Source organism: Mastigoproctus giganteus, chromosome 8 (assembly GCF_048544385.1).
Source record: "Mastigoproctus giganteus isolate SK-2022 chromosome 8, ASM4854438v1, whole genome shotgun sequence".
Taxonomy (NCBI): domain Eukaryota; kingdom Metazoa; phylum Arthropoda; class Arachnida; order Uropygi; family Thelyphonidae; genus Mastigoproctus; species Mastigoproctus giganteus.
In genome coordinates, this window is record NC_143582.1 from 2526059 (window position 1) to 2545453 (window position 19395).

At 35.2% G+C, this 19395-nt stretch overlaps 2 protein-coding genes across 2 annotated transcripts in view; both read left to right on the plus strand.

The window, feature by feature from the left end:
* Positions 1-12807, plus strand: part of LOC150081197 (uncharacterized) — a 502723-nt gene extending 489916 nt beyond the window's left edge. The window contains exon 7 of the mRNA XM_090379371.1: positions 12678-12807. Within this exon, the coding sequence (XP_090235497.1) occupies positions 12678-12721 (44 nt within the window). The 3' untranslated portion in view covers positions 12722-12807. The remainder of the gene's footprint in view (positions 1-12677) is intronic.
* LOC150081198 (trithorax group protein osa-like) overlaps positions 12727-19395 on the plus strand; it is a 199878-nt gene continuing 193209 nt past the window's right edge. Inside the window, exon 1 of the mRNA XM_090379370.1 lies at positions 12727-12898. Within this exon, the coding sequence (XP_090235496.1) occupies positions 12793-12898 (106 nt within the window). The 5' untranslated portion in view covers positions 12727-12792. The remainder of the gene's footprint in view (positions 12899-19395) is intronic.

Sequence of the window (19395 nt, forward strand, 5' to 3'; positions counted from 1 at the left end):
TAGAATCCACCAAAATCCTGGTTATCACTCAGGAGTTATTCTCTTGGATTGGAGAAGTGCCAGTGTATTGCCAATATGAGTTGCTCTAAGAGAGAGAAGTGGGTAGCTACTGACTTAGATTTACATAGATTTCAGTAAAGCATTTTGGCATTTTTTTCACAAGAACGTATACTATATAAGCTGGAACATGTTGTAATTACAGGAAAAATCCTTAGATGGATTATAGGATAGCTGCAGGGTAGAAGGCAGAGGATTACAATTAACTGTTATTCTGAGTGAACATAAGAAGTGGGATTCAATCAAGGGGCAGTACTGGAACCACTCTCTTGTCTTTGATTTTTTTTTAAATGACATAGATGAAGGAATAGCAGGCACAATGTCAAAATTTGTAGATGATATGAAGATCAGCGCCAATCACGGGTTCTTCAGGATGACTTAGATTAGTCTTGCATTTGGAGAATAGCAATGCCAATTAACTTACCCACTTGGTGGGGTTGAACTGAAACAGTCTAGGAACAAAGAGATTTACAATATGTTTGGAAATGAAGTTCTCCAAGCAAAGTAGACAGGCAACAAGGACAGCCCATGTCTTGGTGCCCTATTAATGAATTATGAAGCATTTGCTTGTAGGAATAGGTAGGTCGTAATATCACTGTATCAGGCAACTGTGAGACCACATTTGGAATATTGTTCCAGGTGTGGACACTACTCCTAAAAAACACATTGTGCTTTTTGGAAAGGTTCAGAGACAGGCATGCACATGGTGAGATCAGCAAGGGCTCCCATATGAGACCTTAAATATGTAGGCTGCAGAGTTTGGAAAATAGATACCTTAAGCAAAGATCTGATTGATGTCTACGAGGCTTGAAAGGTGAAAGTATGAGGACCATTTGAAAAGTTCATGGCATGAGTATGAAGGGTTTATTTCAGAAGTTTGGCAACTATGTTACTTTTCAACATAGTTCCCTTTGGAGTCAGTACACTTTTTCCATTGATGCTGCAATGCATTGATTCCAGCACTAAGGAAAATTTTCTCTTGGGCTTCCAGGAATGCATCCACTGCAGCAATAATGCCATGTTGGTGGAGAAATGGATGCCAGATTTTAAAATAGATTTCATCTATTTTAAAATTGTAAAATAGATGAAAGTCCGATAGTGCTAGGTCTGGTGAATATGCAGGATGGTCCAAGATTTTGAAGTTGTACTCATGAAGTGCAACTATGGCATTGACAAACTTGTGAGCAGGCACACTACCCTGTTGGAACAAGACTCTTTAGCCAAGTTTTTCTCGACATTTGTCTTTGTTGTTTGCACACAAATGCCTCACAAGGTCTGTGTAATATGTCCCTGTGAGTGTCTTGACCTTTCTGAATGTAATCCACTAGTGACATTCTATCAGCATCTTCCCCCTCCCTAAAATGATGCCATCATCTTGCCAGCAGAATGAATCAACTTTACTTTCTTTGGAGGAGGATAAGAGCTCTGTTTCCACTGTTTAGATTGCTCCTTTGTCTCTGGCTGAAAGTGATGGACCCACATCTCATCCAATCAAACCTTTGCAAGGAAATTTACTAGATCTGCTTGAAAATGATGCAAATGCTTACTTGATATGACAATGAGTTTTTGACCTTCTGTCAACTTTAGGATCCATCAAGCTGTTCCCCCCCCCCCCCATTGAAACTTCATTATTATGTGGTGCACACATAATAACACGAGATGCTCAAGACATTGGCAATGTGTGGACTCTCGCTCTCGCTCTTTCTCGCTCTCTCTCTCTCTCTTGCTCTCTCTCTACCCACCCCATTTAAATTCTGCTTCCCACTTAATCGTGGAATAGAAAGGGGCATCCTCCCCCGGTGTTGTGACCATGTCCTCATGAATTGCTTTGGTGTTTGGTCCCCCCACCCCACAGATATTCATTGACTGCACAGATTTTTGTTAATCTGGTTTTTTAGTCCATCCTTCTTCATCTGCACAACTTTGTTGGTGTCAGGATCTGTAAAAGAGAAGTTATTGAAACTGCATGAAACTTGTTGGGTTACTGTGCGAAGTATTATATATTTAAGTACAGAAATTTTTAACACTATACCACTGCCCTTTTGTACTCAATTAACTTTTCAAATGCTCCTTATGAAACAGGTTTTTGAAAAGTTTGTTTCAAGGGGTACTTGAAAATTTCATAAATTCAAATTACAGGAAGGAGGAGTTAGACTGGATTTCAGTAAGTTTTCTCTTAGCCAGAGAGTTGTTAATTATTGGAATAAGTTGCTTTTGTGTGTAATTGAGGTTGACAGTTTGGGAAATTCAAAGATCAGCTGGATAGATACCTACGTGAGGAGGAAGTCAAATAGGTGGTTTATTGTCATATTTTATATATATATATATATATATATATATATATGAAACAAATGTTGAACCAACAGTTCATGAAATAGAGCTGACGACCTAGAAATAAATGATAATATATGAAGTAAGGTAAATTTAAACTTAGTAGACTTGATAGTATAGAATATGGAGAATGGATATAAAAGAAAACAAAGGAAAGCAGGCTAATTAATACTAAAAGAAAAGATGTGTATAAGCTATAAACAAAAGAGAAACCTAAAAAAAATTATAATCCTGAAATATTCAATATTACTAAAATTATTATAATTATCATATAAGGATACTGAATGGTACGTTATCAGGAGCTAGCACTATTTGGTACATCCAAATAATAATCAGCAAAAGCTATCTGTTTCTGATTGCTACCTGCCAGTAATAGCAGGACTTTATAATATGCCAAAAGGCCTGAGTTAGAAAGATAAAATAAAAATAATAATTTATTAAAATTTAGGAGCATACTAGCAGAGTAACAGCTAGCTCAATGAATAGTAGACCAAACAAATATATACACAGGTTATATACATAAGATGAAAAGGAGTAAGGGAGCTAATAGACAGTAAGAAATAAGCAAAGACTAAACAAAAGGCAAACCGAGAGAAGAAATGGATAGAAATAGTACCTCATTCCTTGAACACTCTACTAATTCACGTGGCATAAATATTCAGAGTATGGTAGCATATTGACATAAAGAGAAGATCAAAGCGTATTGCAACGTCCAAGTACTTATTGCTATTTTCTTTATCTCTTTATGCCTTCTTTTTGGGGGCTTCGCTTTTGTTTATAGGGCACACATACCTTTTCTTTCAGTATTAACTAGTCTGTTTTCCATTTCCCCCTCCTATATCTATAATTCTCCATATTCTCTGTTCTCTCCCCCCCCACTACTATATATATATATATATATATACACACACATTAGGTTATTACATCTTAATTTTTAAGCCATTATTTAAATATATATATTAACCTCATATTATTACCTAAACTTTTACTTAACTCACTGTGCATTATAAAATAAGCTATTATTATTTAAAAATTGTTTACTTAATTACATTTTTAGAGTAATAAATTACTCTAAAAATGTAATTTATTTTACTACCTCTTCTCAGCTATAGCTGCTTAGCACTAGTCAGACTACAAATGCCATACTTTTGTTTTCCCAGTAAAAAAAATTCATAAAAAAGCTCACTTAGTCCTTTGCCCACCAAATTCAATCAAAGTTCAATTACTCCTAATTAAATCAAAGTTGGATATCTGAACTGCCCATTATGGCCATATATTCCAAATCAAGTGCCAGAAGTGTGGACACCTTCTAAGGGCCTGTTGTGGTGGAGTGAAGGAGTACAAAATTGTGTGTGCAGCTCCGAACTGCCAAGAAGAGTACACCACTTACTCACGAGCATGCTAGCAGTGGAAAGAAGAAAAAGATTTAAAGATTAAAGACAGAACTAAACATATCATATCAGGAGGAAAGAAAAGCATTGAAATCTGTAGTGATAAACCTTCATATATCCAGAAGGTTGCAAGATGTTCCATTGGAACACAAACCAAAATGACCATTCCACCTAAAGAGTCATTTATACTCATTGCATGATGTTTATTAACCCTGGTAAAACCTGCACAGAAAGAATAGTCAGCTGCCACTGCTATATCAGTATTTCTTTCTGTACCCCCCAACACACACACACACACACACACACACACACACACACACACACACACACACACACACACACACACACACACACCAGAACCTGGTGGTAAAAGGAAATTGCAGAAACCTGAAGTAACCCATGAAATCCAAGAAAAATTATGTTGAGGTAATGATACCCAATTTTTTGATCTTGGAACTCTTTCTGGAGAAATAAATGGACACAGGACAATGTCCACACTTTGCCATAAAAGATAAATCCTAGGCTGAACCAAACAAGTCCTCACAAGTTAAAAACCAACCAATGGAATTGTCATAGATTCTGGAAAAATGCTGACAAATTGAGGCCCTCCAGGAAAGTTAGTATAAACCAGTTTGCAATTACTTTCAGGAGATATATACATATAAGCACATGAAGGCCCTGCTTGCACCATCTGTAAGGATAGAACTGGGAATGGACCAGCCCATGAGGAGTTGTCCTTCTGGACAACTAGACCCCATTTCAATGTTTCCCACTTACCACCGATGTAGAGGCAGTATTTACAGTAGGATTTCTTTAACAGTCTGCTGTATTTTGCCACCTGCGACTGACATCCCAAGACAGACCTTGATATAGTGCTGACATTAATTGAAGGGGATGAGTCTTAAAGCATATACTCACTGAAAATGATTTTTTTCTCTCTCTCTGTTTTAAATCTGGGAACTAATACCTTTTTCCATTTACCTTCCGATATCATCTTTTCTATTGGTCTTTTTGCCTGTTCCCCTTCTCATGTTCCTTTTGCTTTGGGAGATGGAGGAGAACCACTATGGAAGGTATCACTTCCTTGTGATAACTTAATTTCTTAGTGAGAGATGGAAGTTTGCTCAGATTAACTGGAATATATCTTTCAACATCTGGCAGAGTTTGACATCAATATAATATTGTCCATGCAGTTGCAATTCTAAAAACATCTGAAATCCATGGTGGAATGCAGGATACACAGTGGCTGAAGATTGTAGGTTATTCCAATCCAAAATGAAAGCTTGTGGGTTATTCTGATGTTATCCCACCACAACCAGTCTCTTGCCTTTAAATATGCATGCGGCAAAACACGCTATATTCAATATCAGAGCCAAAAGACTCCTCCGTAGCCAGGTGGGCAGGAGCAGCAGTGCGTAGCACACACTTCTTGATTAGACTGGGATTCGAGCCTGTGACCACCAAATACAGAGGATGCGGAAAGGTCAGGGAATGACCACCGCATATCCCCGGAGCAATATGGCCTTAGTTGCTAATGCTCCTAAAAACCAAATAACAAACAACAGAGCCAAAAGGAATTATAGAGCCACTTTACATCCTTGATTAACCAGTGCTAATGAAAATGAAGGGGAAATACACATCACACCTTTCATCTGTTTTGAAATATAATAGATCTACTATTGTAGACCAAACCACAATTGCAAGTGCTCTTGGGAAATATATTCTTATGATTCTTAAATCTCAGGATCATCCTTTTCCCCAAGAGTTCCTGGTCCACAACAAAATTGATAAACCAACACTTTTACAAAAGTGGGTGTTTACCAATATAATGGGTCATTATCATTCATGAGCTGGAAAACAGTTCTCACTAAAAGCAAGTGCTCTTGGACCAGATGACATGGTGCCTCTGTAGCGAGGTGGGCAGGAGCAGCAGTGCGTAGCACACACTTCTTGGTTAGACCGGGCTTCGAGTGACCACCAAATACGGAGGATGCGGAAAGGTCAGGGAATGACCACCGCATATCCCTGGAGCAATATGGCCTTAGTTGCTAATGCTATTTAAAAAAAAAAAAAAAAAAAAAAACCAGATGACATCCATCATGAAATGATTAAACACCTTTCACCAAAATCTAGACCATCTGATCTTCTTATATGACAAAATCTTCCTTGAAGAGAAGTTTGAAATGCCTGGCACAAGGCAGCTGTTCTTGCTTTTGCTAAACCATGAAGGATCTCAAATTTCCAATAGAATACTGTCTGTTGCTCTGACTATCTGTTTGTCCAAAAATTTTGGCTAGATTGGTCAATGCTCACATTATATGGTACTCAGAATCAAATGACCTCCTCCTCTCCAGCATTCAGTGCAGCTTCTGAAGGAACAGGTCTACTTTTTGACCACTTAAAAGTAGAATGGAAATATCTATTCAAGGTGCTTTCCTAACATAAGAGCACCTGGTGTCACATTCTTCGATATGGAAAAAATATATAACACAACTTGAAGAGAAGATCTGGTATTTTAAAAGATTTATATAACCTAAGTCTAAGAGGCCACCTCCCCATTTTTATTAAAAATCTTTTATCCCATCATTGCTTCCAAGTTCATATAGGATCTGCTTTCTCTTGACCCTTTTGTTAAGAGGTGGGAATATCACATGGATCTGTCTTAAGTCTTAATACTTTTTTGCCATTAAAGTAAACTCAATTACCGAACTGCTTCCTTCAACTCTAAGCAGTGCCCTCCATGTTAGTGACTTTAGCACCATGACAGTCATTCAAAAAAAATTTGCAACAAGCCATTGGTTGCCTTAACTTCTGGGCAGAGGCCAATGGCTTCAGGTTCTCACCACAGATCTTTTGTATACATTTTTGGAACAAACAACCTTTACCACAAACTTGAATTGAGGCTTGGACAAAATGCAATTCCATCAAAAATGAGAATTTTTTGCCATTCATTTTTGACAAAGTTGACCTTTCTTCAACTGTGCATAAGTGCATGAAAGGGTTAAACAACTCCCCCCCTAGCTCATCCCTAGGGTGCAAATTAGTGCACTTCATCTGTATTGTGCATTTGTGTGATCAAAAATAAATTATGGGTTATGCATCTGGCAGAATTAGCATGCTTTAGGGCTTGACCCATCCACTATCAGGCTATTCACATTGCTACTGGAGCATTTAGAACTTATCCTGTCCAAAGTCTGTGGAAGTGATGTATTAACATCTTCAGCAAAAGCAGTTATTCTCCACAGTATGCTTTTAAAGTGAAATCCCTTCCAGACTATTCCTATGCGACTCCCATGTGGACATCCATTTTTGAGTATCTAAGAGCTGTTGTAGTAGACAAGGTTTCCCCAATGCCACAGGCCCCTATCCCCTGGCATGCTTGTCTCTGCAGCCGCTCCTTTAACAACCGGGGTAGAGTGATGTATCATCTTCTACCTGCATGTAACTCAACTCAGCACACCGATCTGAACATTCTGACTTATTGCCTGTCTAGACAGATAGTTCAAAGTCAATTTACTGTGGGATCTGCCTCTGTCTTTCCAGAACTGCTGTAATATCCAAACAGATTTCTACTGAATGTAGCACATTCACTGCACATTTAGCTTTGAATTATATACAAACTTAATTACCACAAAAAATGTATACATGTACTGATTCTCTGAGTTCATTGCAGGCCTTATCAACGGTGAGGTATAATTCTCATTTGGTCTTGTCCCAAATGGAGCCAGTTACATTATCTCTCGGAATCCAATTTTGATATAGTGTATTCATTTCTGCTTGATCCCTAATCATATTAAATCAAGGGAAATGATTTGGCAGACACCACATTTGGCAGCCATGATTCCAAACAACTCCTGTTGCCTGTTAATCTGCTATACAGACTGCAAGCAAGTAATATAAAGAAACTGTTATCCCAATAGCAGAATTTGTGGCAAGGGCAGAGTTCATACAATTTATATGAGATTAAACCTGTAATCGAACACTAGAAATCTAGTTAGTCTGTGTGAATCACAGAGAGGAAGTTGTTTTAGTTCAGTTTTGCATAGGATACAGTTGTCTCACACATTCTTTTCTACTGAGGGCTGATTGTTGCAAGCAGAGCAGTGGAACTCCATTTTAACCATAAAAATGTCTTTACTAAAGGTTTTATTATGAATGCATAAATTTAATGTTTTAGAACTCTAATCATCTTCATCTGACTGAGCTGTATACACTTAGTCAGATTTTGTGATCAAGTGAGAGCATGTTTGAATGAAGTTTTAAAGTTGACTTTTACATATAAAAGTCAACACACACACACACACACACACACACACACCTTAATTTGCTTTTACTAATTACACTACACTGTACCCTGTTTTTTTTTATTATCTTACTTTTTGACTTTTATACCATTCGATATAGTTACCTGTTTTTTTTTTTTTTTTTAGTCACTGTTAACTTTTGGGTGTATTTTAGTTTTGGACTTGGGGAATCATCACCTAAGTTGCTTGTGTGTGCCACATTAAAAAGTCAATCAATAGATCAACCTTCTTAAATTATTTTACTGTAAAATACAAAAATAAAATATAATAATTTTATTTTTGTATTTATAAAATAAAATATTATATTTTATTTTTGTATTTTACTTTATTTTATAGTAAAATTTTTAATCGCTTGGCTGGTGTTTGAATGTAACTTCTTAAATTAACACAATTGGAAAATTTTCTGTTCTCTACAGGTAACAATTTACTCTCATCTACCTTGGCCTTCCCCCTCCTAAACTGACTTTATCTTCATCAATGGGGGGGGGGGGAATTTTTCCTGACACTTAATACGAAAAAACTCCGTGCAATCCACATGAAGAACTACATTGATTTCTTGCCAATATATATACTGTTGGATACGAATCACATTCAACCAGCAACAGTAGCAGCAGCAGCAGGGGTTCCTTTGTTGTCATTTAGGTGTCCTTTCCACTCAAATATAGCAGTTTTTCAGTGGAACTACATGAAATAAAATTAATTTAGAAAATCTCAAAATATATATTTTACACTGACTCTTAGTGCAATCATGGCATTGGGGAATTCCTCCTATAAGGTTCATCCTGTTTGAAATGAAATTAGCAGCCTGCTGTTGCAAATTGAAGAATTCATCATTACTAGGAAGTCAAGGGATATTAACAATCTTTTCATTTTTCTAAAACTGATTGGTAAGTATCTTATCTGAACCCTCGTATTAAATACTCTAAATGTGTTCCATCTAAGATAGGTGTATTGTAGCTGCTGATACACAAACAAACAACCAAGTCAAGTGCTTACTTCTCTGGTTCAACAGGATTTAGTTTATTGGGAGACTTCTTGGGAAGGAATTGAGTAGTATTTTTGTAATAAGGATAGGTGAATTAGAACCAGAGTTTGTCTGCCAAGAGCAACGATTAATGATGTTGCGACAGTTTTTCAGATTTTAAGGGAGAAAAGAGAGCATTATTGTTCATGTGAGGACTGATGGCATTAAGCACACACTGTTGGACAAATATAGGACCATGCTGAAAAAAAAATGCTGCAAGTCAGGTCAGAATGTGTATGTGCCCAGCTATGATAGGGACTGTGTGTTGAAAGCCTATTGGATGAACTGAAGACTTGAGGGACTCTGCAAGGCTTTTAGAGGGAAATAGTTTATCCCACACTTTTAGGTAGAAGGTATCTATTTTGTAGAGATTTTATACATTTGAACAAAGTTGGCTCAAGGTTTTTGCACCAACTTTAGAAAAGAACAAACCAGATCAAGCTTTTCTATATTCAACATGAAAGATTCTGTGATAATCTAGCTAATGTTGTAGATGAATTGAACAGATATTTGCATTGATATTGAAAGATGAAAGAGACCTTTTGTGGTGAGGAGAAACTATGAATGAAACTGGAAAGCATGAAATTATTAAGATTGAACTTTCAGAAGATTATTTATTAGAAAAACTTTTAAGTGCAAAGGCAGGTAATGTCACTAGACTTGATGGTATATACCCACCAATTGTGTGGGAGGTGGGAAGAGAGTGCATTAAACCATTAAGGTTAATTATGGGGGCATAACTGGACTCCAGAAATATTCCCTTAGATTGTTGAAATGCCAAAAAATTAAATGCACCTGAAACACACTGCATACATTGACTTGTTTACTTGGATTTGAGCAAAGCATTTGACTCATTTGTGTATGAGAGGTTACTGTATAAGCTGGAACATGTTGGAATTACAGGAAAAATCTTTGGGTGGATTGTACTGTGCCAGCAGGGTAGGTGGGTTCTGATTAATGGTTATCCTTCAAATTAGGGAAATGGAGTATGGGACCATTGTTAACAGTTTTTCATTTTCTTAAATGAAGTCAAAAAGGGGGGTACAAGATGTGTTGTTAAAATTTGCAGATGTTGAGATGAGTAGAGCAGTTAATGATCACTGCCAAGCACTATTTCTTCAGTACAACTTAGTCTTCAGGGATGGTTAAAAAAAATTAGCAGCTGTATTATTAATCCAGAAAAAAGCAAGATGTTACACTTGGGGAATAGCAACCCCATAATAACTTATATATTTGGTGTGGTTGAATTAAAAACAATAGAGGAAGAAAGTTACCATTTGAGAGTTTAGTTGTGAAGTTCTCTGAGCAATATAGATAGGTGGCATGGACAGTCCATGGTGACAAATCAACGATTGCGAACGTTCAACAAATCATTGATCTTATTAATGATTCGGTGAACATTTTCTTTTAGAGATAGAAAAGTCAATCTCACTATAAGGTAGTTGCAAGACCACACATGAAATAGTGAGTTTAAGTATTGAGACAACTTAAAAAAAGACATTGAGCACCATTTTTAGTTTAGGAAAGACTGATTGCATATAAAATGCAATCAGTCTTTCCTAAACTAAATTAAAGATTGAAATATGGATTGCAGAGCTTGGTAATTAAGCACCTTAGAGACAAGAGAGTTGGTATTAAGGTTCTCTTTTTAGAACCTTAATACCAACTCTCTTATCTCTAAGGTGCTTAGTTACCTCATCATTATTTGAGGCTCTGAAAGGCAAAAGAAATGGATGAGTGAAATTTTCAATATTAAAAATGATTCCAGAAGTAGAGGCTATAAATTCCAATTACTGTGGAAGAGGAGTTAGACTGGATGACAGGAAGTCTTCTTTTACCCAATGAGTTGTTAATTACTGGAAAACGTTGCCTCCATGGTTGGTTTGAGGGGTGAGGCTTGGGGATATTGAAAGGTCAGCTGGACAGATATCTATGTGAGGGGAGAGTCAATGGGTAAGTTTATTTTTATTTTTTTTTTGTTTTTGCTGGTTCAGGAAAAGCCTTGGACTTTCTTGTGTCTTATGGATAATACTAATATGAAACAAACAGCCAAATGGTGTGCAGAAGAAAATTTATGATTGAAAATAACTTTCATATTGTGTATAATATGACCCCTTTTTGCTGGGCTGCATTGGCCCATTGAAACAGTTTAGTAAAGAAGTGGGGGTACTGTTTCAATGCAGATATGAAATGGTTTAAGAAAATAATGCTCTCTATTATAGTTTTTATATTTTTACTGTCTGTTTTCACTGCTGTACTAGGGACAAATTGCAAACATTAATTTTGCCCAGGCAGTAAAGATAGAATAAACATAATACAGAATATTGTTATTTTCTGAAAATATTACCTGCATTTAAATAACATTCCACTTGTTTATATAAATACTGAATTTTGAACCAGCATATCCCAGCAATAGATCTTGTATTATACATATAACAATTTTATTCTTCATGCCACTTGGCTTCTTATTTAAGTTTAATATATCTATTGACTATTTTTAAGATAAGGCTGGCAATTGAGTCTACCAGTTCATTGGTGGAACCAATTAGCCCTAAAACTTGTGAGAATAATCATCAGAATTTTTGAATGAGTAACAGATTCACCTTTTTGGTGATTGTTATTTGATTATGAAACAGTGTTAGTGACTTCAGGTTGACCCATGGATGAATTTAGTTGAATTTGAAGAGCATAATCCCAGGTTCTGTAACTATCACAGGAGGGGCAGTAGTGGTCCCAAAGAATAAAAATAGAATAACATAATTCACAGTCATGTTATTTTCTCAAACTATGATGCCATTTGTTTAAAAATACAGTTTTTGAGGTAACCGTTTGTTCTGTCATAATGACGATGATGCCATAAAGACCATAATGTTTATGGCAGTTGAAAGTCTTCTGACTTGTGATTTGCAGGACATGATAATCCTCAGATTATTGAATTTATTATCTATTAGCCTTTTGCTTAATTCAGGCTGTCTTAAAAGTATATTTTTATATTGTGTCAGCACAAGAAAATCGAAGTACATAATTTTTTCCTATAGTATTGGGGGGGCGGGGGGATGGTAAACATCACTTGTTTATTTATATTTTATTTCCTGCAAAAAAAAAAAAAAAAAAAAAGTAATAAAGCAAACTTACTTAGTTTATAACACTTGTAGTTATACAAATTTGTGTGATTTAGAGGAGTGAAACGCGTTTATAATCCTGTTGAGAATAGTTACCCAGAATAGTCGTATGTTTAGTAGAAATTATATTTTCATTTTTACATATTAACTGATGTGAATTTTTTTAATAAAACTCTGATATTGTACAAATATTCTGTTTTTGAACAGATGTTTGAGAATTGCATGAGATGGACGAGTTCCATCTTTTGATAGGTAATTAATTAAAGGCTGTTTAACGGCTTCTATTCAGTGAGGTAGATCTAAAAAGTTTATTTCATGTTTCACTGTATATCATTCATAGGCAGTTAGTTAATAATAGAAACTTCTCTTGAATGTGATTTATATTTTTAAATTAATGTCTTATAGCTTGTTCACTACTGTTTATTTTTGTTTCTGTTTATTATTTTAGGTAATTATCACCGACCTCCCAATTCTCTCAGTATGCAAACTTAATGGAGCGCAGAATCAGAGCAGTTACCCTAGTCCAGGTCCTAATTATCCCGCTCATTCTTCTCGTTGGACGTATGGCTAGCCATCCATCATCTGCACCGCAGAACTTCAGTAATCCCGGATCTGGAAACTACATGAATTCCCAGTATGGAGGAAGTGGGCCCCCAACAACTGGCTATGGTATGAACAATATGATGCCTCCACCTAATCAACTATCCTAAAAGTTCTATGCCTCCACCAGGTGGGGCACAAGCTGCTGCACAAGCAGCAGTAATGGCAGCAGCTAATTCAGCTAATATGCGATCATCACCCATGTATTTACGACAACATCTACAACAGAAGATGTATAGCAACAGCTATAGCACCATTCAACCCCAACCAGGACCGGGTTCCCTCTCTGCATCTTCAGGAAGTACAAGCATTGGGACCTACATCTGGAGGTACCACATCAGTTCCCACCGGCCAAGAGTCATCTCCAATGCCCCCACCAGCAAGCACACCATCATCTCAGCCATTGAATACTCAATCAGTCATCACCAGTTCCACCTACTGTGTCTACCCCTGGTACTCCTGGTTCCTTGGGTCCATCTTCAAGTTGTGATGGTACATCAATGACAATATCTGGTGCGAGCCATGGGATTACTCAGACTTCAGCACCATCTCGTCGGGTATGTTGAATGTCTGGAGACTATTCAAAATTCTTGGCTTGCATAGCTTCTTAATACTGTCTTTGAGGAATTTTTTCAAAATATGTGATCTTGCATATTTTCTTTTCTAAGTAAATTGGTTAGTCTTTTTGTATGTGCATGTGTGTGTATTGCCACCATAGTCGGCTTTCTAATTGCAGGCATTTATCTTTTTGAACCACATATTTATTATATATATTTTGCTTTTGTTTCCTGATGTTGATATTTCAATTTTAAAGTCTTGGTGGAATTCATCCATTTATATATATGTATATAGGATGATGATTCAAAGAAAAATTGTGAAATCACCTCATACACTGAAATATTCTGGTCATTTTATGTAGAAATTAACCTGCTGATTATTTTAATTGGAATTTATTGTGGTTGGAATTGATTAAAATCTATGATAGTGAAAGTGACCAATTCTGTTAATAGCGACCTGTATAATATGTATTTTTGAGAATGTTCTAACTTCTCCTAAACAGTAATGCATATTGTGAATTTGTCAAAAAAAAAAAAAAAAAAAAAAAGCATTATTTTCGAAGTATTGTCTCATGCTTATAAGATTGTCTTCTAACTTGCTAAGATTGCTATCAATTTAGCAGTCTGCTATCATTTGATAGCTCTTGAATTTTAAAGTAATTTTTTTGTTGCCATAGTTGAAAGCTGCAAAGCTATAACGAAATGCAGTTAATAAATAGCAGCATAAAATGAATTAATACCAGAATTTAGGGAATGCCTCTGGGTGGCTTGTGGTGCTTGTGTATTAGCACCTGTAATCTTATCAAAGATACCCATCTCTGATATAAAAATAAAGATTAGGCATCTGTAATAACTGCATTTGTGGTAAAGAAGGCCGCTGATACTGATCTTGATCTTTTAAATCTGTATCTGCAGTGACTTATCCTGTGTCAAGATATGATGCAGTTATTTGATTATGTAGTATCATCATTTCTTGCCACTCCCTGCAATAACTACTTGATCTTATAATGGAGCATGCTTCATATGATTATAGTTTCTACTGAATAGAACAAAAAAATTAATTTCCATATGTTACCTTAACTAACAAATCATGTAACCTATAGTGATATATCATTTACTTTAAACTTAAACACATTAACCTCAAGATTAAATTGGGATCAGATTTATTACATGAAGTGCATACTTTAATGTGTTCTGCAATGAATCTTTGCTAAATCATCTTTTATTTCATCTCTTAATATTTGAATTAGAACACTGAACAATTTCTCGTATATGAAATTGTAAAAATCAGTATGTGACCAAATAGATTTTTCTAGAGGATGTTCTACCATATCTTTTTTTCCCATTTGAAATTTTTACTGTTTTATAACAGTGTTTCTCTTCAAATTCCTTAGCATGATAGTTGTTCAAGCAGGAACTTCCTCTGTAGTCAGAAATCAGCTTCCATGGCTCCTTGCTAAGTCTGTTTAATGTATTCAAAATTCCAAATAATTTTTTTTGCACTCGTTCCAGTTTGAGGACTGCCCAAATGATAAAAGAAATTCCTTTTTTGTATTTCTTTTATCAAAACAGGGGGGGGGTGGGGGGAAACCTTGTGTCTGTTTTGATAAGGAATTTAAGACAAGGAATTTGAGAGAAGTTTTTGTCTGTTACTTTCTAGGGGGGGGAAAAATATAGCTCTTCTATTTTCCACAGATATCAGAAATTTACATGTATAAACTTTAGTGACATATTCTGTATTCGTTTAAAATCTTCTGTAGATTTCGATATATTCTAATCACCTCTGTTTATACTTACTAAAATCACTGATCCAGCGGCTGCTTTCTGATACAATAGCAGCAGATTCTTTTAAAATTCAACTGTATTTTAAAAGAATTTGTTGCTGAAACGTAATGAACCATAAGTAATAAAATATATCATTAGCAGAACTATATTCATATGAAATATTGTAAATCTGGCATAAACATCAGCCAAATTCGTCCTCTTTTTTTTTTTTTTTTTTTTTTTCTCTCTTCCCCTTGTAATGAACTTTGCTTTGATAAGCATCTAATTCTAACATTGGCAATATAGCAGTCCTGTACAATATTCTGTTGTGGTATACTGAAGTATCTTCAGTAGAATATTGAACTGATGCGATGAAGGCATCTCTCTCTCTCTCTCTCTCTCTCTCTCTCTCTCTCTCTCTCTCTCTCTCACATTCCTATTTTATTCAGTATGAATCATGACAAATACTCTAAACTTTTACATGTCATCAAGTTTTATGTTTGTGATGTGCTGAGGATACTCATGTACTCCTGAATAATACCTGTGAAATTTTTGTCTTGTTTCATGTGTTCATTATTCAGTTATGGGATAATTTTAATTTGCAGCTGTGGGTGTAAATTAAGACCTATATCTGAATAAAATCATTCTGTAAACAGACTAATGATTCATCCTCCCCACCAATAATTGAAGCATTAGCATTTCCTAGATATTTAGGTTCCAGTCTTTTTTGGAAATGGTATACTACATAATCATAGTAATTACATCAGATTTCCACCACAATAAATCCTTACTGTTTCATTTAGTTTGCATATTCACATATTTGGTTGACTTCCTGTCTCTCTCAACTGTGTTTGTAATTCTAGGCCATCATTTTCCCCCCTCCCCTATCAATCAATAAAATGGCTATGACTAGATGAGTCAATATGATCAATAGGTTTTTATAGAGGATGTTTTGCCATACTTTTTTTCTATGATATCTCTTTTCCCTTTGAGATTAACATTTTTGTTTCAATTTTCCCCCCTCCCCTGTGTGTGCAGGTCCAGTTGTTATATTATTTTGTAAACTAGTCTTAGGAATTTCATGTCTGTGTTCGTGTGTTTCAGGTCTGCTGTTGTCCTTCAGTGGATTTAAAAGAGATCTATACCATCTACACTATTGAAAAGGAAAGAGGTTGTACTAATGCATGTTTTAAACTTGGAACATATGACTGAATATTCAAATATAAATAATTGTGCAAGTAAAGAAAGAAAAAAGTTTCAAAAGTACTTTAAAAGAAACAAGAATATTTTATAAATTCTCATGTGAGGAACAAGGCATTATTTCCCAAGTGATCTAGGCTTAACAAGATAGATCAGTCTTATCATCAGATGATTATGAATAGTATACTTAAATGTGACATACAGAAGTATAAGGTGTTTGTAGGCATTTTTTATTCGAAGATTATGCTTTCTTCTTTTGCCTGCAAATTAACACATCTATAAATGTAACATGGGAAAAATTGGACAAACTAAAGAAAGCTTTTTTTAATTATTTATGAGAAGATTTTATGTAAAGACTGTGGATTAGGGTTATGATATGAGTTGGAAATAAATGCTTATTTTTGGTTGGGTTATAATCTTGGCACACCAGTGTAATTTTCACTTTTCCCAGTTTTGTGTTGTTTTGTATTTCCATGTAGTTGCAGCTGTATGTTATAGTTTATTATATATTGAATATATTACTCAGTTAAAAATTTGTCATTTCTAAAATCTTTATTCTTATTTAACCCTGTATTGGTCGCAAGAAAATGCGAAATTCCTTTGTGCCTGCAAAAATAATTCAAAATTGTTCATTTTTTGGTGACACCAATAATTTCAATCATTTATGAACAAAACTGTGAAAAATCTATTTTCTATATAAAAAAGCTTATTTTTTTAATTTTTGAAAATTAAAACTCACTTTAGACCTGTCTGAGGGCAAATGCAAATTTAAAAATTGTGTCCTTGAACCTGCACTTTGATCTGTAGTGCTATTGCATCACTAATATGTAGCACTGGCTACATGAAACATGAAGTGTGTTTCTAAGTAGTTTGATTTCAGGCGATGCATCAATTTCATGAAGCCAGAGAATGTTACCGATTGTAGGGAAACCATGCAGCAATGAAGCAAAATTACTATCGATATTTCTTCATTTGTCAATCAACACCACATGTATATAATTAGGTTTAACTTAATCATGAATTTTTACTAATTGTGCAATATTTATCAATATATTTCTAGAATTTTCTGCAACCAATTCAAATATTATTTTCAACAACAGGTATTAGGAGTTTCAGCTGTGTGGATGGAGTAGATGAAGCACAAGTCACTGTTACACAAGTTGCCTGGGTTGATTTGGACACATGCGACAAATAACAGGGTTAATCGGGGTAGTTCATAAAAGTCCATAGCAAGTCATCTTTTGATGTATTTCAGCTTTTCGTCCAAATCTTTATTTTTTATTATTTTTTTTTTTATTGTCTAATCATATACAGTGACAGGTGGACGATAAGAAGAGAAAAGGGAAAAAAGTTACTTTTTCCACAAATAATGTATTTGTTAATCATTTGTAGTTGGTTAAAGAAAAATCCTAAAAAAATGCACATTTTTTAGCATTTACATTAAAAAAATGCGCAGTCATATTTTTACTTCAGGTTAATTTTTATGCACTGCCCTCCATCAGTCTGTTTGGAATTCTTCAGTTTAACTGTTCAGGAATCTCCACCCCATTCACTTGCATTTTAAGAAAGAATATTATTTGTAGGTTGCCAGTCATCCCATATTTCCAAGGAAAATTCATATTTGAAAGGCCTTTTCATTTTCTCTTATTTGACCATACCTGGAAAGTTTGAATTTCCCATATTGTCTGTATAATGAATATGCCACATTACATTATTTCATTAATGTTACTCATGGTTTTTTTACTGGCAGTTAAAAATTTTGTTCAATACACGACCATTTGGAGGAAATTAGCAAACTTAGGAATGGAATACTCTTGCTATTCTTTGAATTTAGGAAATCCGTGAATTATGTGAAATCAACAAATTAAATAGATCTTGTAACTGTAATTTTGTTCTGTGATATCAAGAAGTGGTTTCACAGCTCATGGATTTTATTGATGGAAAGGTGTTTTTTCAGACCCCACTGATTAAGGTGTGTGTGTGTGTGTGGAATCAAGTCCTTTTCACATTGAACTGTGGTTTACTAGTCTCAGAATTGTAGATTACAGGTGCTAGAGTTTATTCCCTTGCGACTTCATCTTGCAAATAGGCAAACACCTGGCCAGTGAACACATGCTTTATATATATTAGATTTGTACCAACATTGGAACGTATATCACTGTTGGTAACTGTAATAAATGTATTCATGAGTTGAATAGTTTTACTACTTTAAAGTCTATACTGTTAATATTCAAAAATTTATGATGAGTAATAACAGCAGTTGTGACCTACTGTTACCAGCTCAGCTTTGTCTTCAGAACAGATACCCAAAGTTGTATCCAAAATGTCAGTAAAGATCTTGAACACGTATGAACATGTATATTGGGCTTGCATTATGGTAGGAAAAATTAAATAATTTTTTGATTTTTGAGCACTGTTGTACTCAACAACTGTAATACTATTCCCTATGACACTGAATACTTTGGGTTTAAAACTTAGTGGTCCATTGATGATTTTTATGAACTTTAGGTAGCCACATGAAAAGTAACTACAGGATTGAGATCAGGAGAATGAACACTTATATCTAAAATGACTGAGATAGCAATTTTAAATCACTTCTTCATGGAAATAATTAATTAATATGACCAAAACAATCAGAAATGTGTGGATATGCCCCATATTTCGAGAAAATCATTTCAGTGAAATCATGCCTGTCATTCCTTGCAAAAGAAGGAAAGTTTTCATCAGAATCATACTGCAAACTGTCTAGAATTCACACATTTGTCCAAGAATATTAGTGTGTGATGGAAATTAGGTTTGTGCACCTTTCAGGATGTAGCAACATATCTTGATTGTTTCTATTTTCTATGAGGGCATTCAAAAATAAGTTACACTTGCCGCCATCTCTTGGTATAATTGCACAACAAATGTGGCGCTTGCACGGAATGGAGTTCATATTGTGCGCCCCTTGGTAGGTGAGTTTTGTTGACTTAGCAGTAACAGTTGTGTAGGAGCAACCGTTCATAATGGCACGTCAGCTAGACTGTTACTCCAAGTTCGAGGTAC